Source organism: Heteronotia binoei, chromosome 5, assembly GCF_032191835.1.
Source record: "Heteronotia binoei isolate CCM8104 ecotype False Entrance Well chromosome 5, APGP_CSIRO_Hbin_v1, whole genome shotgun sequence".
In the NCBI taxonomy this organism is placed as follows: domain Eukaryota; kingdom Metazoa; phylum Chordata; class Lepidosauria; order Squamata; family Gekkonidae; genus Heteronotia; species Heteronotia binoei.
The window spans coordinates 124,094,861-124,122,395 of record NC_083227.1 but is presented as its reverse complement, the minus strand read 5'-3'; the positions used below and the strand labels follow the sequence as shown (position 1 = coordinate 124,122,395).

General features: G+C 41.7%; 1 protein-coding gene across 1 annotated transcript in view; it reads right to left on the bottom strand.

Moving 5' to 3' along the window:
- Positions 1-647: 647 nt before the first annotated feature.
- FAT2 (FAT atypical cadherin 2) overlaps positions 648-27,535 on the bottom strand; it is a 166,282-nt gene continuing 139,394 nt past the window's right edge. Inside the window, exons 21-24 of the mRNA XM_060240289.1 lie at positions 10,941-11,382; positions 7,109-7,265; positions 3,675-4,264; positions 648-1,551 (exon numbers count right to left, since the gene is read on the bottom strand). Coding sequence (XP_060096272.1) covers positions 1,031-1,551; positions 3,675-4,264; positions 7,109-7,265; positions 10,941-11,382 — 1,710 coding nt within the window. The 3' untranslated portion in view covers positions 648-1,030. The remainder of the gene's footprint in view (positions 1,552-3,674; positions 4,265-7,108; positions 7,266-10,940; positions 11,383-27,535) is intronic.

Sequence of the window (27,535 nt, the reverse complement as noted above, 5' to 3'; positions counted from 1 at the left end):
GTTAGATGTTTGTGGTTCAGAGCATATGTGAAAGCAGGTACATTTTCTAATTTCCCCTTTATCTCCTTAGGTAGGTGCATGGAGACACTTGTCAGTACAGGCTGTGATTAATTATGGGATTCACATCTCATTGCATATGGAGCTCCTGTATTGTTCTTAACAGAAAGGACACCATTTATGGGGAACGAGCCATGCTTGAGGTACAAATGAGGACGGCAAATTTCCAGGTGAAAGAATGCACCCTACTTTAATATCTCCATGCTTGTTATTGTCAAAGCTTTTCACCGACCTATGACCACCATTCGTGGCAGAAGATGATGCTTTCAGCTTAGCATCACTTTCTGCTATAGAAATGTAGCTGTTCTCTCTCCCTTTCCCATCCCCTTCCTTCAAAGGGCTTGAGGGTGACAGAAGAAGGAATGAACAAATGTGATGAAAGGTTTTCCTTATTTTCAGTCCAACCTAAAACCTTTGGTGACAAAACCAAAGGCATGACAGAGAGATTTCTCGCTGCTACTCTGCCTTTGCTAAAGTTCCCCTGCACAGATCATCCCTGATTTTCTCCTCTCCTGGCAGCCACCACTGCCTGCCCTTTCTTGGCTATAATGCGCTCGAACTGCTTATTTGTGTGTGTGTGTGGCAAATTTTTCTGTGCAAGTTAAAGGAAAACAGTGCTGCAATTCTCATTGCATTTTAAAAGGACCCAATATTGGTGGGAAGAAGCTGCACCTAGTGCTGAACTGAAATTCTGTAACATTTCTTGATAGGGACCCTTTACGTTTCCTCCAGATGCCATCCAATGCAAAAACAGCAACACGGTCCACCTGAGATTCAATTCAAAGTAAAAGAAGGTGACAGGGCTGAAGGCATACATGCTGTTGCTTGTTTTCAGTATTGTTATGTATGATAATGTTGCTGTTAAAAATATCAAGAAAGTTGTACTCAAAGGAAGTTGTCTCTCCTTCAAATCTATGGACTCAAATGGAACTTGACGCACCATATTCCTTCTCAGTTCAAGCGAAGGTCCTCACTAAAACATTACCTCCTCACAGCTCCCATAGTCACTCTCTACCATATCAGAGCCCTCATAATTTGGAGGCAGTCCTGGCTGAGTTCTGACATTGGATGTAGGCCTTGCCTCACAGTCTGCATAGGAGGGCTGGGCCACACTGAGTCTCATGTTTACCCTCTTGTACCCACTGTCTGGAGGGTAAGGTGGCCCCTCATGCTCCATCAGCTGAGAAGGGTAGTAGCTAATAGCTGTGTATTCATTCTGACACTGGGAAGCAGGCAATTCAGCAGGGATGGGGGGTAAAAAGTCTTCTAAGTTCTGGTTGCTGTAGCGTGGTGGGATAGGGGCTCGCTTGTTGTTTTGGTTGAGGGGAAAAGGAAATCCACCATAGAGGCCAGCAGGATCTGCCTCTATGGAAGGGTGGTGGCGAAGGCATGGAGAAGGTGGAAGAGGACCTTGAATAACCTCATATTGATGGTACTCTTGGACATCTGCTGGTTGGTACCTTGGTGGCCAGTAGATCGTCTCTCCTGGGTACACTGGAATTAAACCAGAAAGGTATTAATATTTTACAATTAACTTTGTTGCTAGTAATTGTTCATATTTAGCCAGCTCTATGCCTTCCCTTGTGCAACTATACACTAAATACTTTGTTTCATAAAGAAGCCAGACAAAACCAGGACGTTAACTCGTGAGATTTTACAATGCCCCACAATCCTTGAAGGATATGTAGAAATCTCTCAGACCCTAAATAATGTACTTCTTCCATTGTGCATCTGCTGATTTATATGGGCATGGCAGCAAAATGGTCGTTATAGCCAGGGCTTTTTTTTTCTAGAAGAAGAGGTAAATGAAGAGGGAAGAAGAGAGAAATGAAGGAGAAACACATAGGTGCTCCCATGAACTTTTAAACATTTTTAAAGAATTTTGTTTCCACAAAGAGGCTTCAGAATTCCATTCCACTGCATTCTCCCCAGGAAAAAAACCCTGATTATAGCTCAGAAAAGATGCATGGACCCATTTGAAAAAATACATTCTCATAGGGATGAAAGGAATTTTAGCACTGGCATGCTGCTCTAGCTCTAAATATTGAGCAATATAATGCCATTATGGATGTGGAATTTGAAGGAACAGCTGGAAAAGATATCTGCAGTTTTGAAGCTAATACAGTATACTAGTGTGTAATGTGTGAAAGTGCCTTACTGAAAGTGCATCAAGATCCATGCACTGCAATGAAAGGATATGTCAGTGACAAGGGTATTTGTGCCACAGGAAAGATAAGGATCTGGGAGATTAAAATGGGAATTCATTGGTGGAGCTCAAAGGAAAAGTATCTGCTTGCACTGTTATACACTGTTGCTTGCATTACTCGTCCTTGTCTGTGTCCAGAGTTTTTAGGGTCTTCCCAGATAATAATTTTAAAAACTCCCAACAGTTTTTAGCACTTGATCTAATGCATGTTCCTAAGTACAACACTGTACATGTAATGTCTGTGGTGAAACTTACTACAGCAGTAGATACATTTACTGGGGGAGATGTATGCACCAGTGTGTATTTGTGTGAGGGGAGAAATGCAGCCATCAAAGAACTACTTTTCACTTCTTGTAAAGAAGTTCTGTGAAATGTATTAAATTAGGCTTTTACACAGCCCTCCCTGCAAGCAGACTCAGGGCAGTGTATGACAAAGTTCTATAAAATACACAAGATTCATAAATAATCTAAAATACAATTCTAAAAATATCCCAAATCCACATGGCACTGTAATAGTTTCAGCCCCCCCTCCCAGTTTACTTTACTTTAACAGTGCTTCAACAGTGAGGGGAGAGGGGCAGAAGCAGTTACTGCACGAGTATCTGATGACAATTGATGACCATTGATGTTAAAATCAGCTGATGTTTAAAAAGCCATAACTGCTAAAAAACTGTTGCTGTCCTCAACCATATTCTTGGTGGAACATCTCTGCCTTGCAGGCTCTATGGAATTGTAACAGATCCCACAGGGCCCTAATATTAGTAGGCAGGGAGTTCCACCAAGTTGGAGCCAGGGGGTTGTTGTGGAAGGAGGAGGTACATTTGCTAGAAGTCTTGCGTTTGAGTGGTAGAGTAGAAGAGCCTCTTAAGAAATGTAAAGCAATCTTCATGAAAGATCACAGCATGGTGGAAGTGGCTCAAGGTAGGAATTTATCATTTTCAGAAATCCATATGAACACATGTGAAGCTGCCTTATATTGAATCAGGCCATCAAGGTCAGTATTGTCTATATCGTGGTTCTCCAGGGTTCCAGGCAGAGGTCTTTCACATAATGTCCTACTGGGTTCTTTTAACTGGAGATACCAGGGATTGAACCTGGGACATTCTGCATGCAAAACAGATGCTTCTCCACAAAGCTATAGTTCCCTCCCCTCCCCTATTCATTTGCATTCCAAATGAGTGCACTAAAAGGGGTTGGGTAGGAATGGCATCTGCCCGGTGACAGAATATTATGATTTGAATTTTGGTTAACCATGATAACCTCGCAATAGAACATTACGCTGAAGAAAGATTTCTGAATCTCTCACAACAAATGAATGACCACTATGTGCATTTTCTGCACAAAAAGATAATTGTCTGGAAACACCCTAATATAGCAGAGAGAAGGGAGAGAGAAAGAAGGTCAAACAAACCCATCTTTTCTCCAGCCCAGGTGCTCTTCATGATGGACTCGTCAGGGTTAGATGATGGTACGGCAAGTGGGAGATTGGGGGCCACACTGCACACAATGGCCCCTCGCTGTTTCTGGACATGGCTTGTATTGAAGGTGAACAACTCTGGTGAGAGAGTAGGCTTGCCTGGATCTAGGGCATCACTGTTCTGGTGGCTGTGGTGACCATTCCTGAGGATGTTCAGTTCGATGGGAGGAAGACCTTGAGTACCAACCCCCACACTTTTGGAGAATTCACTTTTGGAGAGCAGATCTGGGTCTTCCTTGGCCACTGGCTTGTGGGCTTTCACTCTGCGACAATAGCCTTTGCGGATTAGCAAGAATGTTACCAACAGGATGATTAAGCCTAACACTCCAGCTGAAATCAGAGCAATCTTATCAGACCCCAGGATCCAGCCAGATGGCCCAATGGTTGAGGTCACAATCCTCTGCGTGCAGAATGTCCCCTGGAAATCACCCGTGCAAATGCAGTGAATGGAACCATCAGAATTCACGCAGCGGCCAGAGTTCAGGCATGGATTCTCCAGGCATTCCTCTGCAATCCTTTCACATCTGTGGAAGGGGTAGTGGAAAACAGTGTGACATTATAGAAGATAAACCAGAGTCTGTCTGAAAAAGCAGCAGGGCTTTTATAGTGCCCGAGAAATAAAACATATGGACCCTAATCTAACTAGAGTTAATCAAGTCCATCCCACTGAAACCACTGGTGCTAGTCCCATTCCTTTCAGTGAGACTGCTCCCCAACTAACTGTAGCTGATCAGGGATGTGATTCAGATAAATCAATACAAAAGATATTTGTATGAAAAGGAGGATCACAGATAAAAGTCTGTGAAAAAGTATTTCCATACATGAAACAACAAGTAATTTCTCTTCCTAGGTTTTGTGTCCACAGAAAAGCCTGTAACAAAACTAGCGTGATTATACAACAGTGCCATCTAGTGACCTGTTTCCCCACTTTGGCTGAATGTGCTTCAAATACAATCTCACATGAAGTGTTCTTTATACCTCTGTGGTCCTACCTATATGTAAGAGACAAGTCCTTCATTCCTCAAACTTATTCCTCAAACTGATGATGTCTGGATAGTTGGTACAGCAGTGGGCTCCCATCACTAGCAACATAAACATTGCAAGAGCTGCTAACACAGCTGTTGTTAACAATGGAAAATACAAATAATTGGCTAACTGGAACCAGGGTTATGGAGCAATCACTCTGAACTTCGAAGTAAATAAGTGATTGCTCCATAGCCCTGGCCCAGTTAGAATCTGAACAATGGCTCTGTTCTGCTCACCAGCACAGTTTGCACTACACAAAGGCCCTGACACCTTGCTGTAAATGCAGAATGCAGTAAAGTACCTTTTAAGGGAAGCAGGTCTTGAGGGTGGGGGGCAAATACTATTACAAGATCTCTCTTGATTTGCAACCAAGAAAATATTCCTTGTCTAAGTGCTACAATAAACAAATAAATAAAATTAAACCAGTGATACCACAAAACCTAAGTTGTGATTGTCTGATCACAAGAAGTTAGATCCTACCAGCTTCTCCTCTGCCACAAGAGGTAGGGGGGCAAGTTCACACCATTCCTCTTCTCCCTGCAGTCCTGTCTCTACTGTACTGTACATTTGGAGTGGATTATGTATGCATGTTTCCACCAATGTGTTAGGTAATGGGGATTATTATGCCAGGTAAAGTTGCTAACCTCCAGGTGGTGTCTGGAGATCTCCTGAGATTACAGCTGATCTCCATGATAGAGATCAGTTCACCTGGAGAAAATGGCTGCTTTGGAAGGTGAACTTTATGACATTACTCCCCACTGAAGTTCTTCCCTTCCCCAAACTGTATCCTCCTCAGGCTCCACCCCAAACATCTCCAGTATTTCCCAACCTGGAGCTGGCAATCCCAGGTCCTCCCTGGCCCCTGGAGGGGGATGGGTGGGGCTCTAGCAACCAACTGTATAAATTATCCATGAAGGCATACTGAAAAGTGAGGTTCTCCTGGGTGACTCTATGGTCGCAGTGGCTGGATTCCAAGCCTGCTGTTTTCCTTTGGCAGATTCATTTTCACAACCCCAAAACTACTTTTAAAAAAAAAGCTGTTGTGAATGGTCACAGTATTTTTCTTGATTGCATTTGAATTTTGCATAAAGATGTTACACCCAGCATTTCTTGTATTTCATGTCTATTTAGCTTTTCTGTTTACAACTAGATAAAACTTTGATTTCCCATTTAGATGTTGCTTCAGTCCTAGCTGTAAGTAATATTAATAATCAATATTAATAATCAAACCTGAAGTTTACTGTTTTATATAATACTTTGCATAAGTTAAATGACAAATGAATGGATTTTATATTGCAGCTTAACCAAGTATACCTTTTTTAAAGGTAAAGGTAGTCCCCTGTGCAAGCACCCTCCCAAAAGCAAACACACAGGGCAGGTCCTGCATATCCGATAATCTAATACATGATTTTGTATAGAATAAATCTGCCTTCCTTTAAGTAACATTGTATACCAGCTGTATATCTTTTGAAAGTGAGTTTCTCTTCAGTTGTGTGATAATTTCTTGAGAAGATACTTTCACATATCTGTCATATTATCATCCAGATTCTTTTGTCACTCTGATATACATTTTTGTTCACTATTGCATCACACTGAGATTGCTTCTGAATTTCTTCCAGCTGGGAATGCTATTGTGGAGTCAGTGGGGAGATACCAGAATTAATTTTTGCTTAATTCCTTTAGCAATATCTGTTGCATTTTTTTCCTTTAAGCATAAGTTTGAGTTGAATAGTAATCATTCCAGGCCCTTTGCAATTAACAGAAATATGCATGATATTTCTTCTAGCTTCATAATCTAAAAAGGGCAACCAACCAAGAAGACCTTCAATATCACCTCACATCTCCTCAGATTTAATGTTTTTCAACAAAATTTAGTACAAACGTTCAGCTGCTATTTGTCAAGTGGATACAATAAAGGCCACAGGAATCAAATTCTGATCATGCATGTATAAACCATGGCCTCCAGTACAATCCTATGCAGAGTTACCCCAAGTCTAAACTTCCTGATTTAAACTGCTTTTAGACTGGCATAACTCTGCATAGGACTGCACTGCTAATAATCAGCTGAACATGCAAATTTAATCTATTGACAAGCATTGTGTTTGGAGTGACATGAGACTGTATGAAACATACTTGTGGAGTTAATTCTGTGGCAGGCCATTTGTGCAGGCTTGATGCTGCAGTTACTGAGTGCCGAACAGATTATGTGTGAATCAGTTGTGATATCTGCAACAGTGTAATTTCCAGGTTTTCATTGGAGGTATGATCCTGTGTTTCATGTGTCCTTTAAGCTAAAAGCACGTGTGTAGGGGGGGGGGCTGTGCTTTAAAGGGCATTCCTACCTTTCTCCCCAGTACCAATCTGGGCAGTGGCATTTATAGCTGCCTCTCTGAGAGATGGTGCAGGTCCCTCCATGTAAGCAGGGCATAGTTTCACAAAGGCTGTCAGCAGCTTCACAGTGTTCTCCTGAAAACTGGATGGGGCAGATGCAAGAATAACCTAATAATAAGAGAGAGAGAATTTTTTTAAAAAACAAAACCACAACAGCCACCCATATATGCAACCATAATATGCTTTAGGTGATGATGTTTTTATGTACACCATAGACAGCTTATACCTATTTATTGCAGTGGATCCAAACAGCACCTCTTCCCACAGCTAGCACAGAATGTTTCTATCATTTTCTGCACGATCAAGCAAATACAGTTACTGGGGAAATGTGATTCCCTCCCTTCCATACCACCAAAGCCAATAGTTAGCACTGTGTAAATGGTGATTTCACCAATGTAGACCCTAAATGAGCCAGTGTGAGGGTGACTAAAAGTAAAACTGCTCATTATACATATTTTTTTATCCTTTTAGTAGACTTCTGTATTGTGTGAAATTCAGCTCCTGAGACCTGCAATTATAAAGGAAGGACTGGCATATGGGAAGATGGGATTTTTGTAACCTTTCTGCCACCCATGCTGGTTTCCCACATAAACTGCCAAACTGCTTTTACCCCCACTGGGGAAGCTTACAGCACAAGTGATCACAAAGGCAACACAGTTCTGTGCACACAGTTCTAGGGCCTCTGTCTGTAGCTGCCATTGAGGGACAAGAGATGCCCCAGACATCCTCTTCTGTTAGGGTTGTCAATCCCTAGTTGGGAGCAGGGGATCCCCTGGTTTGGAGGCCCTCCCCCCACTTCAGGATCATCAGAAAGCAGAGAGAAGGAGGGAAATGTCTGCTGGGCATTCCATTATACCCTATAGGGACTGATTCCCATAGGGTATAATGGAGAATTGATCTGTGGGTAACTGGGGCTCGGGGGGGGGCTGTTTTTTAGATAGATGCACCAAATTTTCAGCATAGCATCCAGTGCCTCTCCTCAAAACACTCCCCAAGTTTCAAAAATATTGTACTGGAGGTCTAATTCTATAAATCCCAAAAGAAGATTCCCTTATTCTTCATTATTTCCAAATGGAGGAAAGCCCAGCAGGAACTCATTTGCATATTAGAACACCTCCCCCCGGTGTCACCATTGTTTCACATAGGAATTTTTTGTAGAAAAAGCCCAGCAGGAACTCATTTGCATATTAGGCCATACCCCCTGATGCCAAGCCAGCCGGAACTGCGTTCTGCTAAAAAAAAAACCATGGAGGAAAGGCATTTAAAAGGCAAGTAATCCCTTACTTGTGATTACCAGAACTTTCTTTGGAGTTCAGTTGTGTTTATCATACCCTTCCTCCTGGCTCCACTTCAAAGTCCCCTGGCTCCACCCCCAAAGTCCCCAGGTATTTCTTGAGCCAGACCTGGCAACCCTATTCCTGACATAGCTGGCAGTCTGAAGGAGGGACTTCACTAGTTACAGGAATATGGGGGGGGGGGGGGATAATTTCTTTTCCTGAAGACTTACAATTCCCAGAGCATGCTCAGATGCTGGCTGTGTGGTTGACCTTGTCAGACACCAGCTGTCTAGTATATCCTTACAGTGTCTTCAACATTAATTCAAGTGACAGCATATGGGTATTTTTGCATAAGCACACATAAATGCATGCTCACAAGCACACTGTCTGATGCATATATGCACAAAGTCTTCAAGGCCATGCACTTCTGCTCCCTGCCCGTTAATTTCATATTCCAACAAGTTCTTCAGCATTACGAGGGTTGCTGCTCTGAAGGAAAGGAGAACTTGTGCTTTCTGGTTTTTGATAGCTGCTCATCTGTCAGGACACGCAACTCAGCAGCAGGCCCCAGGCAGAAATAACAAAGGCACACATGCCTATAAAAGGCAGTTCAAAGGGTTGCTTGGTACGTGTCTCATTACCACACACTGGTATCAAAGCTACCTTCATGCATCCCTCAGTCTCATCCCCACCCTCAGGAGAGGGAAAGGGAAAATCTATGCAAGTCAGGAAGTATCTCATACAGACATAGTGCCGTCATGCTCTCTCTTCTCATATGCCACATCCACCCACAAACATCAGAGTAGAATATTAGGGGATGTGCATCATTCTTGTGAAAGTCCAGTACAGGTGCTTTTCCATATGGGGACAGGTGTGTGTGGTTTCCCTATTGCTGCACAGCTCAGCAATACAGCACAACAGTAATAATAATAATATAATAATAATTTTTAATTTATATCCCGCTCTCCCCGCCAAAGCAGGCTCAGGGCGGCTTACATAACATAAAATACGACATTACAATGGTACAATAATAAAACACCCCAATTATATAACAGTTATTCCTCAATTAAATATACAATTACATTAAAACCATCAATTAAAACAACAATTTAAAACCACAGATTAATTTGGTGCTACAATCTTAGCGTAACATAGCTTTGGATGACGATGGTACAATAATTCCACATTAAAAAGCCAGCTGGAAGAGGATGGTCTTGCAGGCCCGACGGAACTGGTTAAGGTCCTGCAAGGCCCGTACCTCTTCTGGTAACTGGTTCCACCAGTGGGGAGCTGTAGCTGAGAAGGCCCTCTCATCATTTTCAATGTTGCACTTTCCCAAATTTCTGTTCAGACGTTTGTCCACATAAAGTTTCTATAGTCTGACCCTTATGACTACATTTCCCTATGTGGAGGAAAATAGAGGGGAGGGGAAGGCAAAGACAGTAGGGGAAAAAGGCCAGTATAATAAAGTACCCCCGTTTTATGTTGTTGTAGGAGACAGGACACTCAACTGATGTTCAGGCCTGCAGTAGCAGCCATTTGGGAGGCCATACCCTTGTGCTTCTTTACAAACTTTGCTTTCTAGCTCTCATAGTTCAACAATTTGTGTGGAATGGGTGCCATGAGCCATATTTGGAATCCAAGAGCCTCATGGTTTCCAGCCCTGCCAGAAACTTTGCAAATGTACATAATTTTGATCACAGTGTTTACAACTGATTTCAGTTTTAGAAAGTGAAGGATCATACAACTATATTTCTAAATGGAACATTGCAAAAGCCTGACATGCTTAGCCTGTGCAGGACCAAAACACTGAGTTTGTAATCTATGTTTGGATCCTTCCTTATCCAGAGAACTTACAAAGTGCCTTCTGACTAGTCACTGACTCCAGCCTAACTTACTTCACAAGGCAGTTGTGGAAATTCAGTGAAATAATTATCATATAAACTGTCTTGGGTTTATTGTAAGACAAATGAGATATTAAAGAGCACAGGGCTAACACAGGTTTCTGTAATTAACATCAGCCAAATACTGTGCATATGCTCAGAACTCTCTCTCTGTCTCTCTTTATAATAAACTTCATTTGAGTCCCCTGCTATTACAGCAGGATTGCTTGTTTGTTTTGCTCAATACACAGATTAAATCTCGTACAAATGGACCCTTTTCCAGCACAAAATATGACAATAATGAAAGAGGTTATTGGTATGCAAGCAGAAAGAGGAACCAAAAGTGTAATAAAGCAGTTCTTTCTGGTCTTGTGTACATTGGTGGGCTATCAGTTCCTGCACTAGCACTTCAAAAGAAAGCACATGCATAACTCACAACATACAGCATCCTCACAAACACAACATGAAAAAGCAAGCAACATCTGTTTTTGACATAAGTCTAACTTTGTATTTCACTAGTTTGCACAGGAATTCTGTGACGTCTTTGCTTTCAAATGTGGCCAAAGCCAGCTATTTCTCTAGCTGACCCCCTTCCCCTTGGTGTCTGTGGAAACAGCACTTACCTCCACTTTGCTTCTCAATGCACAACCCGTCATTGAGGCAGGGGTGGCTGCTACAGGCACCAGTTTGGGAGCAGCATTGCCTAATGCCTGCCTCTTCAACGACCCCTCTGGACCTCTTCTCCTTAGGCAGAATGGCCAGCTCTCTTCCATCAAGCACAATGGCATCCAAGCAGCCTTTGAACCCACTGGTGACCTTCTGGGCCTGATGATGCTGAACAAATCCGCCAATGAGCAGATCTCTCCTGGAATGGGAACTGCTGCAGGCCTCTGGCAGCTGTAGAGATGCATTTTCCAGCCTGTCAACAAGCAATCGGATGGAATTGCCTTTCACTTCCAGAAGGACTGAGTGCCAAACTTTGTCACTCACAAAACGATGGGATGAAAGGTTCCCGATGAAACCATTCCGACATCTGTATCCAAGGTGTGGAATTCCATTAATAAGCTGCAAGATACCGGAAAAGCCAGAATAAGAAAACCTGCCTCCAGCATTCATTCCTTTAAAAGAAAAATGAAAAATCTAAACATTGACCATATGATTTTTAGGCTTGCAGAAGATTTTCCAATTGACCAAGAAACAGAAGCCTTGATTTGGAACTTAATAGAGTGCAGGGTATATGAGAAACAATGCAGCCAACCATGTAACACATACCTTTTAGCACTGACTGTGTATGTTAGTTCCAATTATGGATGTTAACATTCAGATGGGGCTTGGGGTTCTTCTGGAATTACAACTACTGACAGTTTTTGGAGAGTGATATTATGCCCTGCTGAGGTCCCTCCACTCCTGAAACTCCATACTCCCCAGGCTCTTCCCCAAAAATCTCTATGAGTTTCTCTACCTGGAGCTGGCAATCCTAGTTTCAATTATTTCAAGTTAGTTAGGCATTTTGCTGGATTTTGCTTAGTGTATTTATTGATTTAAATTGGCTGTTCCCAATGTTTGGCAAATGTTACCACAAACATTTTTGTTTTGTTTTTAAAAGACCAAAATAACCACCCCAGCTGTTTTTTCTAATCAACAAGTGCCAACTCAAATGGAAAGGTACCAGTTACATATGCAAAATACTTAAGCCCTTTTCAGAGAGTAACATTCGCATACTGGAAGGGAGCCAATAAACCATGATCTTCCGGATAACATGACTACCATGGTGTCTAAAAGGGACAAGGCATAGATTTTGCACATGCATACAGCATCTGTACATATTATATGAGATACTGTTGCCATGCATCAAAACTGAAAATGCATGTGCCGCAGACAACACGAAGACCACATATATCAAGGGGACTGGTAGATGCACACTGTAACATGTGAAAAGGGCTTGTGACTTTGTCCAACTGCAGCAGAAAGAAGCACATTCAGGTTATATTTCTAAATATTGTTTTGAATATTTTGCATAGGCAACAACTGTTTCCAAATGGAAACAGACACATTTCATCCTCTGTCCTATCTAAAGAAGAATACAGAGAGCATTACAAGTCATGCTTGCAATGAACATGATGTCATGTGGAAGTTCAAAAGAAATGCAGGGACATGTTGCCTTCCATGCAGGGAGGAAGCTCTGTGTGGAAGCAGCCAGCAATCAATCTGGTAATTAAGATGAGATATAAAAAAACCAGACTGGAAAAGAGAGGGAAACCCAGACCACTAATTTAAGCCTATATAAAACAATGTCCTCACCCTAAATTAGAGCCAAAAGGCTACTTGAATTCATTCAGAGCCTACAGAAGGGCTCTGTTCAAAAGCAGCAAATTAGTCCTTAAGGTTATAAAGGCATGAATGATGGTTGCAAAGTATGAATAGGAGAGAGAAAGCTGTCTTCTCCACACAAGGAAGAGACAAGAAATATCTCTTGGGCCATTTCTGACATGAAAATATTCCTCCCAAATGCCACTTCTTTGTGGGACTTAATGTGTTCCACACTAATCATCATCTAGTACAATCCTTCAACTGCATAGTTGGTTATGTTTTTCACACAAAAGTAATGCATTAATTCCAACATGGAACTAATCCATCATTGTAATCCAACCTTTTTACATCACATCAAATTTGAGAAATAGTTGGAAGATATGAGTGGGTACTACAGGATGGTGGTGTGAATTCCATGTTGATTGGAGTAAAGAGTGCTGGGTGACCCACAAGGAGCATCATTTCTCACACTCAGGTTTGGGTGAAGGGAAACCCACCCAGCTGGGGCAGGAAGTGTTAAAAGATCCTGCCAGAAGAGCTCAAGCCAGACCAAGAAAGAAGGAAGGAACAGAGGGGCATCTGCCTCTATTTCATAAGTTCCAGTGGGCTTGTGTCCTTTCTAAGGAGGGGATACCATCTGTGTCTCTAAAGCTTACACTACCCTCAAGTGTTCTTATTTTCTTTGTTAGATGTGCAATAGTTCTAGTGCCCTTTCCCTATGTACTTGTGCTCTAGAATATAAAGGAGAGTGTTGCAGTGAGTACAGTCTCACCTGCACTTTTGGCTGTTTCATCCATGTTTCATCTTTTGGCTGTTTCATCTTGGCGAGGCTGGATGGAAGTTAGGAGTGTCCACATTTCTCTCATACACAGCCCAACCAGTATCCCAAGCCACTGCTAAATGGATGAAAGGCAAATCTGCTTGGGTGGTGGAAACCCAGAACACCCAATGGGAAGGGAAAAAGAAGTGGGTAGTACCCTTACATGCACATGCATGTATTCATTCCCCCTGCATGCCATGACACTTGCCAGGTATGTTTTGGCTTTTCCGGCTAGAAATGTGGTCATGACATCCTATGTGTCCTCCTGGCACTTTTACACGGACTGAATAATGCACATTCAATCCACTTTCAATGCGCTTTAGTGATAGTTTGCAAGTGGGTTTTGCTGTCTCACACACTAAAATACAGTTGCAAAGTGCATTGAAAGTGGATTGAAAGTGCATTAGTTGCTTCTTCGATTCACAGGTCTTAGACTATTCCATTGAAATCCAGGGAATTTTTTGATTGCTGGACACAAGTGAATGCTTGTCTGCCAAAATGTTCTATGCAATCTTAGCCATGGATTTGTTCTCACTATCTTGTTAAAGCTATGTATGTTGTCTATTTGCTTCTTTGTTGGCATTAGGAAAAGGTGCTGACAGAATCTCAGGCTGGGAATGGCAGCTGGCAGTTTTACTTGGAGAGAGTCAATAAAGAAAAAAAGGCAGAAAAAAGACCTATTGTAACAACTAGCTATTTATCAGCACAGTAGAAACATAACCAAGTTTGTTCATGTAGCCTTGAGCTTAATCCAAAGCCTCCAGCATAAGTCATTGAGAGAGAAACAATAGGATCACTGAGCTTCTAAGATGTAACCCTCAGACTTCATTGTGTCAGGGAAGTACAAGCAAGCATCTGGTTGCCCAAGACTGATCTTGTCAAATGTTGTGGCTTAGTGACAGGCTGAGGGTGGGATAGGGGAACCAGACAGTTGCATTTTAGTAGACCTCAAGACAAGGTTCTGTGTCTTTCCTTTTCCCTAGCAGGCACCTGTGAATAATGACCAAGTCTGCCATTTAATGCACTGCATATTATATAAAAGCAAGAACAAAAAGAATAACTGATTATAAGCTGTGATGAGTATGATTATTGTAGGGAAAATATATTAAGGTCAAGCAAATGATTCCTTCATCAATAGACTATATGGGGGGGGTCCATAGCAATAGAACACTTCTGGGTAAATCTATAAAAAATATATGCAAAATACTCTAAAGAAGCAAATAGATAAATGGATGACATCAGGGTTTTTTTTGTAGCAGGCATTCCTTTGCATATTGGGCCACAGGCCCCTGATGTAACCAATCCTCCAAGAGCTTACAGGGCTCTTATTGCAGGGCCTGCTGGAAAGTTTTGGAGGATTAGCTACATCAGGGGTGTGTGGCTCAATATGCAAAGGAGTTCCTGCTACAAAAAAAACCCCTGAGTAACATTGTCACGCAACAAGGAATTAGCAAATATATGACTATTACTAGCTATCATGAGGGATTTGTGATAAATTCTGCAACATATTCTGGAAGAACATTTGTAAACAGAAGGTGGGAGGCCTTGGCAAGAATTTCTCAATAGCTCCAGTATTCTCCAAATGGAACAAGTTAGGGCTCAGCTCTCATGAAACAATGAGAAAATGATGATAAACAGTTGTGTCATCTTTTACATACTTTTGATAGCTTCTATTTCAGAATTTTTGCAATGAGAAGGAAGGAAAGAGAAAATAGGGGGGGGGGAAGGTGACATGCAAGTGGTCATTCTTAGAACAATTTATGTTCTTTGGACAGCACATTAGAAGAACTTATGGAAAAATTCCCCATTTCTCTGTCATAACCACAGAATATGCAGAAAAATGTCCAATGGTAATGAAGCATCTCTATGGCAATTTTGTGCATATTTCTGTCTGCATTTTTCCCATACTGCACCACCAGAGGACTTTTTAAAAAAAAACTGTTAATTGCTATTGTGTCACAGGATTATAATGCTTTAACAAACTTTTGTCACAGCCTTCTAGTTCCACTGAATATCCTTGGTTTTATTAAATAAAAAGTCTCTAGTTGTTTTCATTGAAGAGACAGAAGAGGAAAGATGTACTTCTGCAACAAAAAGAGACATGATTTTTTAAAACTGAAAGCTAAGAATTCAAAGGAACTAGTAGACCAAAGGGCTGCACCAGTCACCAAGATTAAAGAAGGCAAGGCAAAATACCAATGAATGGAAACAAAAATAATACTTCTAAATGTTTCCATTCAATACATTTCATTTTCCCACTGCACCACTGGCATTTGGCCTTGCCTTCTTTAATCACTAAATCATTATCACCAGTGTAATTGCATCAGTGTGTCATAATAGATGCTGGACTAGGATCTGGGAAACCACAGTTAGAATCCCCACTCTACTATGGAAGCTTGCTGGGTGACTCTCAGCCAGTCAAACACTCTCATCTAAACTACCTCAGAGTTTTGTGAGGAAAAAATGGAGGACAGGATAACGATGCCCTCCAACTCCTCCAGTGGGGGAAGGGGAAATAGTCACAGGGACCTGAAGCAAGGAAAATGATGCTGATGTGGGTGGAATATTTAAAACTGGGAGAGATCAATTTGGGAAAACAGTTTGGGAAAGACTGTAACAAAGCAGATGGAAACCCAGAAAGTGGATAATTAAGGGATACATTTTTTAAAAACAAAAATTCTGCTCTGATTTGTACATTAAACCAGAGAAAAACCTTCATGATGAAGCAACCCCAACTTTTAATTCTCCTTTCACTCTGGAATTTTTTTAAACAATATGGATGCTCCAGTTGGAGCATATGGATTTAATAAGAAGATGATGAAAAGAACACACATGTTTGGTCCTATGCAATTGCACAGCACTGGCTATTTGCTGGCCTGTGAACTCAACTAACGGTGCTGACAAACATGAAAAGGATATCTTTGATGAAAAGGATATCTTTGATGAAAAGGATATCTTTGATGAAATCTTTGATGAAAAGGATAATTAATGTAGTACAGAAAACATGTAATACTAGCACTGAAGTAATGTTGCCTTTTCTGGATCCAAAGGCTCACCGGAACAGTGCTGTGTGTGAGAGGGTGATCAGTCACCATAACATATGCCCTTCAAAGAGCGCCAACATTTTGTTTTTGACAGGGTAGAACACAAATATTGAAAATAAGAACAAAGTTTGGGACCAGTGGCACCTTTAAGACCAACAAAGTTTTATTCACAGTATCTGATGAAGTGTGTTTGCCCATGAAAGCTTTATACCATGAATAAAATTTTGTTGGTCATAAAGGTGCCATTGGACTCTAACTTTGTTCTGCTGCTTCAAACCAACACAGCTACCCCTCCTGAGTCTATTTAAAATAAGGTTATTGAGAGTTTTGATTTAGGAAGCAGATTTAAAGATGAGATTGAAGTTGGAGCGTAGACTGCAACCTCTTGTTGGGGCACTACTAACACCAGTGCCTACCATCAAGAGCTTAGGAGTGACACTGGACACCTCGCTTTCAATGGAGGCCCAGGTCACACATATTGCCAAGGTGGCATTTTTTCATCTTCATCAAGCTGGGCAGCTAGCTCCCCTCCTCTCTCGCTCAGACCTAGCCAAGTAATCCATGCAATGATCACCTCTAGACTAGACTACTGTAACTCGCTCTATGCTGGCCTACCCTTGAGTCTAATCTTTAGGAAGCTCCAACGGGTTCACAATGTGACAGCGCAAGTCCTGACAAGAACACGACGGACAGCACACATTCTACCTGTGCTGCGCCAGCTACACTGGTTGCCGGTTGAGTACCAGGTTAGATTCAAGGTTTTGTTTATGACCTTTAAGGCCTTGAGCGGTCTGGAACCGATGTATTGATGGGACTGCCTCCTCCACTATGTCCCTGGAAGGGCCTTGCGCTCCAGTAGTCAAAATCTGCTGGTGATCCCTGGCCTGAAAGAGTCCGGCTGTCCTCAACAAGGGCCAGGGCTTTTTCATTCCAGGCCCCAACTTGATGGAACACTCTGCCAGAAGACATCAGGGCCCCGCGGGATCTTTTACAGTTTTGCAGGGCCTGTAAGGCAGAGATGTTCTGCCAAGCCTTTGCATAAGGACAGTGACAGTTGCCGTGCTGGAACCTTTTCCTCTCCACCCCCTCCACCCCTGACATGATGTGCTGACTAAGAGCACTTTAAAGACACCATCAGGGTTTGTAATTTTTTACTGTAATTGATTTTATATATATGTATTTTTTACTATTGTACATTGCCCTGAGCCTGGCGCTAGCCGGGATAGGGCGATTCATTAAATGTAATAAATAATAATTATATGACACTCCTTCAGCAAGCAGCTCAATAAATGATAATATTTCAGAAAAAAATCTTATTCCCAGAAGAACTCTCAAAGGTTATCCTTTTTCACCTTTGTTGTTTGTTTGTCCTGGCTATTGAACACAGGGCTGCTGTTGTCTGAGATAATGAAAAAAATATGGAATATATTTTGGTCATTATGTTTCTAAAATCTGTCTTGTAGGGGAAATATATTAAGGTCAAGTGAATGATTATTTCTTCAATACATGGGAGGGGGAGGGACATTCATAGCAATTTATGTCTTTATGTAGATGATGTAGTACTTTCAACATTAAGAAAACCACAAGTGTCAGTTATAGAAGTGGTCAACCTGATAGATATGTTTGGGGTGATTCAAGATTATAAAATGGAATTACGTAAATTAGAATGGTTTGGATTTCATATGTTAATGCCAGTGAGGAACAAGTTAAAATCTGTTCTGTGCCATGGAGTAATCAGCCAGATATGGGTATTTGGATGTCACAAACTCTTGATCTTTTGGTTGAATATAATCTGAATAAATTATTCAAAGAGTGGGTTGGCAAACACTGCCAAACTCTTGACTGGGAAGAACCTCTGCTGTAATAATAAATGTGTCATCTAAACTATTATTTTTGTTTATGAGTTTACCTCGTCAAGTAACACCAGCTGCCTTTGCATCCTGGGAAAAATTAATCAAGAAATGTATTTTGGGCAACAAACCCCCAAGGGTAGTATTGAAAACACTCATACACACTATTAATAAATGAGGTTTAGGTGTACTTACTATAAGTTACATTACAGAGGAGATAAAATGGCATTTATGAAGGAGTGGTTTGTGAAGGACAAAGATTTACCAATCAGCATTTTCATTGGAAAAAATCTGAAGTTGAGATTTTGACCCAGTTTCAACACAGTAGGCTACAGATGATGAATTTAGCTATAAGTGCTACCCTATCAGAATGGTGTAAAGTTAAATTGTTTTAAAATTCTAGCAGGGCTTTTTTTTGAGCCAGAGTACACTGGAGCGCTGCTCCGGCTGGCTTGGCTAGGACTCTGGCTCAAAAAAAAGGAAGGCTATGCTGGGAAGGCAGCAGTGCAGCTTCCTGGAGTCTGGCTCACAGGCCAGGCTTGTGGGGCTGAGATGTGTTACGGTAGCGGCCTTCTGGGGCCTGGCTCATTGGCTGGCCTTGTAGGGCTAAGCTGCGCTGCAGCAGTAGTCCCCTGGAACCCAGCCGGGCTCCTGGAGCTGCTGAACTTCTGCTGGGTGCATTTTTTTTTAAACTAACAAACAAAAAAACCCTGAATTCTAGTGTTTCACCTTTTACTTCTGCTGTGTATCAACTGCATAATCAACCACGTGGTATTTTTTCATTAAATAAGTTAATGTCTGGATAACTAGTAAATTAAATATTTTAGAAAACCTGTGAACAAATGTAGATTATGAGGAAACTACATCTAAATCAGGGAGAATAAAACCCGTACTTTTTCATTTTTTAAAACAGAGCATGTAGTTACTGCTTTATAAAGAAAGCATACTTTCCCACCTGTTATATGCATTGTTGTAACATTATATTAGTATAATGATAATCAGTTGATAATTGTGCAGAGAGGAGCTGGGCTGCCTCTCCTTCCTTCTCCCCCGCTCCCAGTGTTTGAGAGAAAAGCTGGTATCCATTGGCACTTTAAACCCATGAAGAGTTCTTCAAGATATGAGCTGTCATGTGACTTGCAGTATGTTCTTTTTGGGAGATTTCCCTGGGAGGCCTGGGCAGCAAAGAAGGGTGTGTGCGGTTTTTTTTTTTTTTCAGCCAGGAGGGGTGGGGAGTGGGCATTTCAGTAGCTGGGTTTTTTTTTTTACCAAATGAACCCTGGGCAGAATTTTTGCTGGCTGGGGTCATCTGATAGTGAGGAAGGCTTTTTTTTCTTTGCCCCCCCTTCTTTCTTTCTTTCTTTCTTTCTTTCTTTCTTTCTTTCTTTCTTTCTTTCTTTCTTTCTTTCTTTCTTTCTTTCTTTCTTTCTTTCTTTCCCTGCAAGTGATGCTCTGTCTGTCTGTATTCTTGGTGATGGGGGTGGGAAGCAGCAGTGGGAGGGCTTCTAGTGCCCTGGCCCCACTGGTGGACATTCTGGTGCTTTTTGGGCATTGTATGAGGGGATTTTGGAATAGTCCACTGGCCTGATCCAACATGGCTCCTCTTATGTTTATGTTCTTTCTTTCCATGTCTTTCTTTTCCTTTCCTTCCATTTCATGCTTTCCCTTTCTTTCTTTCCCTTTTTCTTTCTTTCCTTCCTTCCATTTTTGCTGGATGAAACTTTTCTGTTCATCATACTGTTGTTGCAGACATAGGAGCTCTGCCAATGAAAAGTTGGCACCCCCAGTTGTAGCCAGGTGGCCTTCTATGAGATTTCTGTGTGAGTGAGAGAAAGAGGTGTGTGGCAGAAAGAGATTATTGGAGATTACTGCGGTATATCTCAACAGCACTGGAAGAGATGGTACTATGAACTTGGCACCATTTTACCGGTCCTGCTTTTAGCAGCTGTCTGATACCAAAATTAAACTCCTCCTGTAGATATTAAAAAGGATGAAAGTAGTTCACTGCACAACAGGTTGCTTTTAAAGGCATGGGAAACACGGTCAGTAAAAAGCTGCAAGCCTCTCATAAATATCCTTTTTGGGATAACTGTAGAAAAGCTTGTATGAACTTCATATAACTTGAAATTAATTCATTAATTGCAGTACAATTCTCTGCTACCTTTCACAGCAATTTCCCAGTGTTTCAACCAAAGAAAAGTATGAAAAATAGCTGTCAAAAGTTTTTCTTGAAACCAAGCAAGCTTGGTTGTAGCTTGAGGCAGGGTTCCAGTAGTAGCAGCTGAAGGAAGGGCCTACTAAATGTGTCAGCATATTTTGAGGTAGAGCAACTGCCAGGGCCCAGTGTGGGCGATACACAGTGCTGGCATTCCTGATGGCAATGGCAACAGCACTCCCAACTGCATACACTGGCCAGTGCTGTTGAGGAAGGGATATGTAAGTGGTGCAGGCAATTGAAAATGGGCATTAGGAGTGCTTGCAAGCTGGAGAAGAATACACAAACAGATAGGTGCAAGCAGGTGTGGAGGTGAAAAGAGAGGACCACCCACTTTCCATCCCCATTTTGACTCAGCATGAGTTTCAGAGAGATTTTTCTGAAAATGAATCTACTTCCAAAGAAGAGGCAGGTTTGAGGGAGAGACCTGGAATTGACATCACAGGAAAAGGTGGAGTTTTGGTTCAGTGTGCACTGGAAGTGACAGCATTTAGTCCTTGACGCTACAGGAAATGACATAATTCACCCCCAAAGTCTCCTGGCTCCACCCCCAAATTTTAGTGGCTCACAAAGGAGAAGTGTAAAAATAACCAGGCCACGGGAAAGAAAAGTTTGGGAAACCCTGATCTATATTGTACTTATCAAAGATTTCAGGTTTTCACGGCTGGTAACATCATTAGGGTTTGTAGAATCTTTCGGGCTCAAGTGCCGTGTTCTACTGGAGAAAGTTTTCCTTCCAGACGTTTCGTTCTCAGCTGCGGAGAACATCCTCAGTGGCGCTGCAGCCGGAGCAGGCACTCTGACCTTCTTGGCTGCTGTGCATCACTCAATGCACAGCAGCCAAGAAGGTCAGAGCGCCTGCTCTGGCTGCAACGCCACTGAGGATGTTCTCCGCAGCTAAGAACGAAACATCTGGAAGGAAAACTTTCTCCAGTAGAACACGGCACTTGAGCCCGAAAGATTCTACAAACCCTAATTATATTGTACTTACTTGCTGTTGCAAACCACTTTGGGTCCCTCTGGCAAGTATAGCGGGATAAAACTATTTTAATTAATTAATTATTGGGCGGGGGGGACTGAAAGAAGATGCTGGCTCTGAGCGTGCCTTGGGTAACTCCTGTCTGCATGGGACCTCTCCCATCAAGCCATGTTTATGGTTAGTTCCTGAATGTCTTTACTTTTGACCATGTAAAATTTATCACTAGTAAGTCATGATCCTAAGACCCAGTTTGTTGATTTTTAGAAAGCAGGGTAAGGTTTTGAAGGGCCTATTGTAAATTATTTTCTTTTTTAAATTAGATACTTTACCATTTCCATGTGCTTTTAATGGTTTGATTTGAATATAGATTGTTTTAGATGACATTTTATTTTATGGTTTTATATTTTACATGAGGCATTTCAAAACATTCTACTACTAAAAGAGTTAGGTATCAATTAATAAAGCATGAAAGCCCAGAACCAGTCCTTGTCTAGCAACCTCATGTATATATCTGTTTACCAAAGAATGGTAGATGAAAACAGCTTCACAAGATGCTGATGTTGCTGACTTCATTGTAATAAGTAAAGGACATATATTAAAGATACATTCTATCTAAATTTAAGGCCTTTTAAATCACCATGACAGAGTGCGTTGAGGTCAATAGGAGCTAAATTTACATAGTTTCAGCTCAGGTGTGTCCAAAAATATTTAAATGAGTAAACTATATTATTGAACAACCAAACAAAAATATGGTTAGGGATTTAAGGGTAATTTAAAAACAATTTATCTATCTACTAAATTATTTCATTTACTCACTAACTAGTTTTGAGGAAAATAACAGTTTTATAACTGGTCATATTGCTGGATTTAATTTGTGGCACAAAACCAAGCTGCTGAGCTCAACATGAACAAATTACAAGACCCCATTTCTCCATCAGGCCCCATTAAAATTGATGAAAAATCAGCAAATCAAAAAGGAAGCTATGTCTGGAGGGTGATGTTCTTCCTCTGCTGCTAAGACAGTAAGAGGTGTGCACACCTTTGAATTCTATATACATTCTAAAAGTACAGCCAAAAAACAGGAAGATATCAGATTAAGATATTCCTGCTTCAGGCAAGTTACGCTGAATGATGAAACTCATCAATGTAGAGGTTCACATGTTTGTGCTTGACTTGGTCTCCTTCTTCTTCCCAATCTGGAAATCTGCACACGGGTTACTGATGAGGGACTCAGTATTGTAAAATGGCCTTGAAAAAGGCAATTGCATTCAATGAAACTACAGATGGTTTTAAAGATGTTATTGCCTGAGAGATGACATTTTTCAAATGTATGTGGATTACATCTCAGTTTCCTAGGAGGGGACCTTCCCAGACTGACATAATCTTTCTTGCCTTAACCTTCTGTGAGACAATTATACATTGACCTTGGTTAATAAGTCAATATGTAAAATACAGAGTTACACCCTTCTAAATTCATTGAAGTCAACTTTACTTAGATAGCACTGATAGTTCAAAACCCTATTCATATCAGTTAAAAGCAACCTGTGGGTAGGGGAGTAGGTTATACTTTATACTGAAGGCTTTTGAATGATCCATTCTTCTGAGAAGACAAATACCTTGTGCTGAGGAGTTACAGAGGGTCTGTGAGATACTATCACAGTCACAGTTACAGAACCTTTATTGACATAACAACAATAGTATCAAATCAAGAAAGCAGGGGGGGGGAAGAGTTGATTAATTAAACATTCTAAACAGACTTCTCCTCCGGTAAGCACAGTAAAGGAAGTTTGCACCGCTTCGATGGCTTCAGCCTTTTTTGAGGCTAGTAAACTCACTACCTAGGCTTGCCAACCCCCCCGCCCTGGCGGGGGACTCCAGAATTTATAGCCTCCTCCCCCGGTCTCCAAAAGTCCAGAAGCGGGGGGGGGGGGAGGGGGGAACTTCATGTCACTCTCCGGAGAGAGCCTGCCTGATTCCCTGCACCCACCGAAGGCTCAGCACTGGAGTCCAGTCCTCACCCAGGCATGCTAAGCAAGAGCCGAAAAAGAAGGGAAGGGAGGGTGTGTGTGTGTGTGTCCTGTCCTGTTAGTAAAGAAGATTTGTAGAGGTGGTTGGTGTGTAAATAAACATTCCTTCCAGGCACAGAGAGAGGGAGATCTAGCAAACATTTTCTCGTCACACAAACCTGCTCTGTGCCTTCACTGCAGAACAGAAAGGCATGAGGTGCTCTTGATGAGATTTTGAATGATGCATGAACTGATAAACTGCCTTGCCCTCAACCTGTCAGCAGCAACTTCTGCAGAACTTTGCATTAGAATACTTATTGAGAACTTTTGGGGTTGTTTTGCCTTTAAGAAGAAAAGCCTCTCTTCCAGAACAGGAAGTGCAGGCAAGGAGTAGTCTTCTGATGCTGTTTTGCTCTGCGACTAAGGTGCTTTCTAAAGCTTGATTTTAAATGATTTAAGGTATCCGTTTAGAGTGCTTAAGTTTTCGTTTTATGTGCTTCTCAGCCGGGCTGGGCTAAGCGCAGTCCCAGCCTTGTGTTCTTGTGGAGACTGTTTATTTTTTCATTGTCTTATCTGATTTATTGCCTCCTCTGCTTTTATTGCCTTTGGCTACCCCATGTTCAGCTTAACTTTGGTATATGCTGGCCCGGGTGTCTGGAACATTCTGAAGAAATTTGTCTTAATTTTTAAAACCTTGCTAAAACTTTGAACCAAGTGGCACCTTTAAGACCAACAAAGTTTAATTCAAGGTATATTTTTTCATATGCAAGCATATTTATTCAACTGATTTGCAGTTTACAGAAGTCATTTTCACTTGAGAAAATGGGTGTTAAAACTAACCTATTTTTATTTGCTAGCATTGTTTTGCTGAGTTAATTATCCTGCTCTCCTTCCCCCCCCTTAAGATATAGCAGGTTTTTTATCACAACAAACACACCAAACAAACCAATCCTATAACGACTGGGGGGAGGGATTTTCCAGGTAAAGATCAGATAGTTTGACAGGAATTGTATTTTTTGTGAAAAGGAAGCAATATAGTTTATTGCATTATGAATATGTTGGTTCTAGATGACTTTTAAACATATTTTTGAGCAATGTTTCCTCTAAGCTGAGTTAGTGTGAGCTAGTTCAGTTTTTAGTCTCCAGCTCACACATTTTGGTCTTAGCTCAGGAAAAATGGCCCCACATGAAACTAATTTATGCAGGAGCTCATGACTTCAATGCCAATAGCTCACAAAGTAGATTTTTTGCTCACATGACCCCACAGTTTAGAGGGAACATTGCTTCTGAGTCTCAGGTGTTCTAAATGCAGTACTGCAGATATTGTTTTGATATTGTGTTCTTTTCTAATCCCACTAAATGAAAAGATGAATAACTGATACTTGAAAGTATTTCCTGGAATTATGGCATATCTCCAGATTACAAAGTCAATTTCTGCTGGAGAAAATGGATGCTTTGGAGGGTGGACTTTGGGAGCATTGTAATCCACTGAGTTCCGTGTCCTCCCCAGGCTCCACCTCCAAGTCTCCAGGAATACCCCAACCTGGAGCTGGCAACCCTACTCCTGCCTCTGGTCAGTGACAGGTCCTGGCAACCCTAGAGCTATTCTATTACATGATGGTAACCAGAGCTGCTTATTAGGATTTTTGGTAGGGGTGATATATGCAAACCTCCACTCCCAATTGCTAGACATAGAGGAGGACATAATATGCTCTAGTGTGCATATAAGAATTTTCTCTGGTGTGAATTATCTTAAGCTTCCAAATTGCCAAGCATAAAGAGCTACAAATTCTTTTTTGTGGCAAAGAGAATGCAACTGAGAAATACCTGACCACAGAATTACCAGAGGTATGATAGAGCTACTTAGGCTTGTAATTGTGTTTGACCTGAGAAGACAGCAGTAACTAAGTCTTACTAGGTTGGGAATGGCCTCCACTGTTTAAGAGGGAAGCCCATATCTGTTTTGAATTAAGTGACATTATTTAGCAAGCTTTCATCCAAATTTGTCAATTAGAATCTTATCATTTGAATTGAGTCTAGCACTAAAGTCTCTCCCCCCCCCCCTTTAGAATCAGGTGTGCTGGAGTATCTAATAAAAGTTCTTCAATAAAAAATTCAGATTAATTACAGCACCTTGCTATATCTGATCATTTTTGCTGGGGAGGGATATATACATTTAGTATTAGAAGAGACCCCATTTTGAAGTGTAGGAGGATAGCCATTGCCCATGGGTTTGAATTTTTTAGATGGACACATTCAATTTAAGTGATGTAGAAATTAGGATTCCTAAACCCCCATGAAGGGTTTTAGAGGTGGGGTTTGATGCAGTGTGCTGGAAGTGATATAGAGGAGTGAAGTTCAGGAAGTGACATCACTTGACCTTTGACTTGGAAGTGATGTCACTTCCTTGCTCCTGGCTCCACCCCCAAAGTCTCCTGGCTCCACCCCCAAAGTCCCCAGATATTTCTTAAATTGGACTTGGCAACCCTATCACTACCAGAGCATTTTGATGCTCTATCTGTATTCATGATGTGTGGTGCATTTATTTTTAAATGGTTTATTTACTTAACATTTAACCTATCTTAGCACTAGACACCAAAATACATAGAATTTGTATAAACATTTGAACTGCTATCAATGAAAATCCATAATATAAATAATATAAAAATTGGGATTAAAAACTGAGTCAGCTAGAAATGGAGCCAGTTAAATAATGAGCTAGTTCTAGCAGACCTGTGGAGAAACGCCATCTTAGTCAATGTTGGTGCTTCATTGGAAGGGAACATTAAACTACTAAAGTAGGCTTTGGCCTAGCCTCCCTCCATCCCCTCCTCCCTTCCAGAGTTAAACCAGCACCTCTAGGGGGAAAGCCTCCTAGAGGGGCAGGAAGTTCTTTAGCCTTCCCCTCATTGCCTCCCCCCTACTGGAGTTAAACCAGCAACTCTAGGGGGAAAGCCTCCTAGAGGGGCAGGAAGTTCTTTTTATTTGAGTTAGGCGGGAAAAGGCCAGATCTCAGCTGGCGCTCAAAGGAAGAGGTGGCCAGTGTGTGAGCTCCTGCCTGTGGGAGAGGCCTACTCAAGAGGAAGAGGACCCCAGGCAGTCAGACCGAGTAAGTCATCCACAAGGCAGGGCAAGTTTAGACCAGGGACAGTAGGATGCGTTTAAATCCACCTTTTATTTGTCATGCTGGTTGCTGTGCGGGTGCTGTGCTGTGCTAAACTTTTACACGCAACTGTTTTTGTTTTGTTTTGTTTTTCTTTTCTTTTGTTTTTCTCTTTTAATTAAATATTTTTACTGTTTTGAATGCTGGCAGTCAAACTCTGTACCACATAGATCCCCAACCGCTTTAGACCACGCTGCTTTATGAAGGGGGCCCCGGGGAAGGGGGAAGGCATGCAGTTGGATAAGGTGCCAATCCTCCAGGGGTTCCCCGAAGAAGTGCTGTGGTCTCTGTGATACCCAAGTACTGGGTGGCAGAGGACCTTGAGGCCTGGCCTCAGAGCTGGAGAGGGGGATTGGGAGTCCTGTTCCTCTCAATCTGAACCCCTAGACTGAGCAGGTGGTGGCAGTGAGCCCAAGTGGCCGGAGGAGAAATAGCTCCCTCCAGGAGTTGGCGACTCAACAGGGAGTTGACGGAACCGGGTCTGAAGGCAGAATCGGGCCGGTTCCGTCACAAGACCTCTGGTCAAATGCTGTGCCCTGTGAAACCAGAGGCTACCCTGTGAAAATTGGTAACACTGGGACAGGCACAGAACCAACAGTGTTATCACCCTTCCACTATTAAGTCTACCATGTGCACACCAATCACAGCTGGCCTCACCTGCCCTACTGTGCCACTTTTGAGGGGTGGGCCACTGGGAGCAGGATTTGACTTGCCCTGCAGGCAAGTTAGGCAGAGACTGAATGAATGAACTTTTTATTACGGTCATAGACCAATATAAAAATTATAACACATCATGTAAAACCCCTCCTAAAATACATAAATACATAAAAT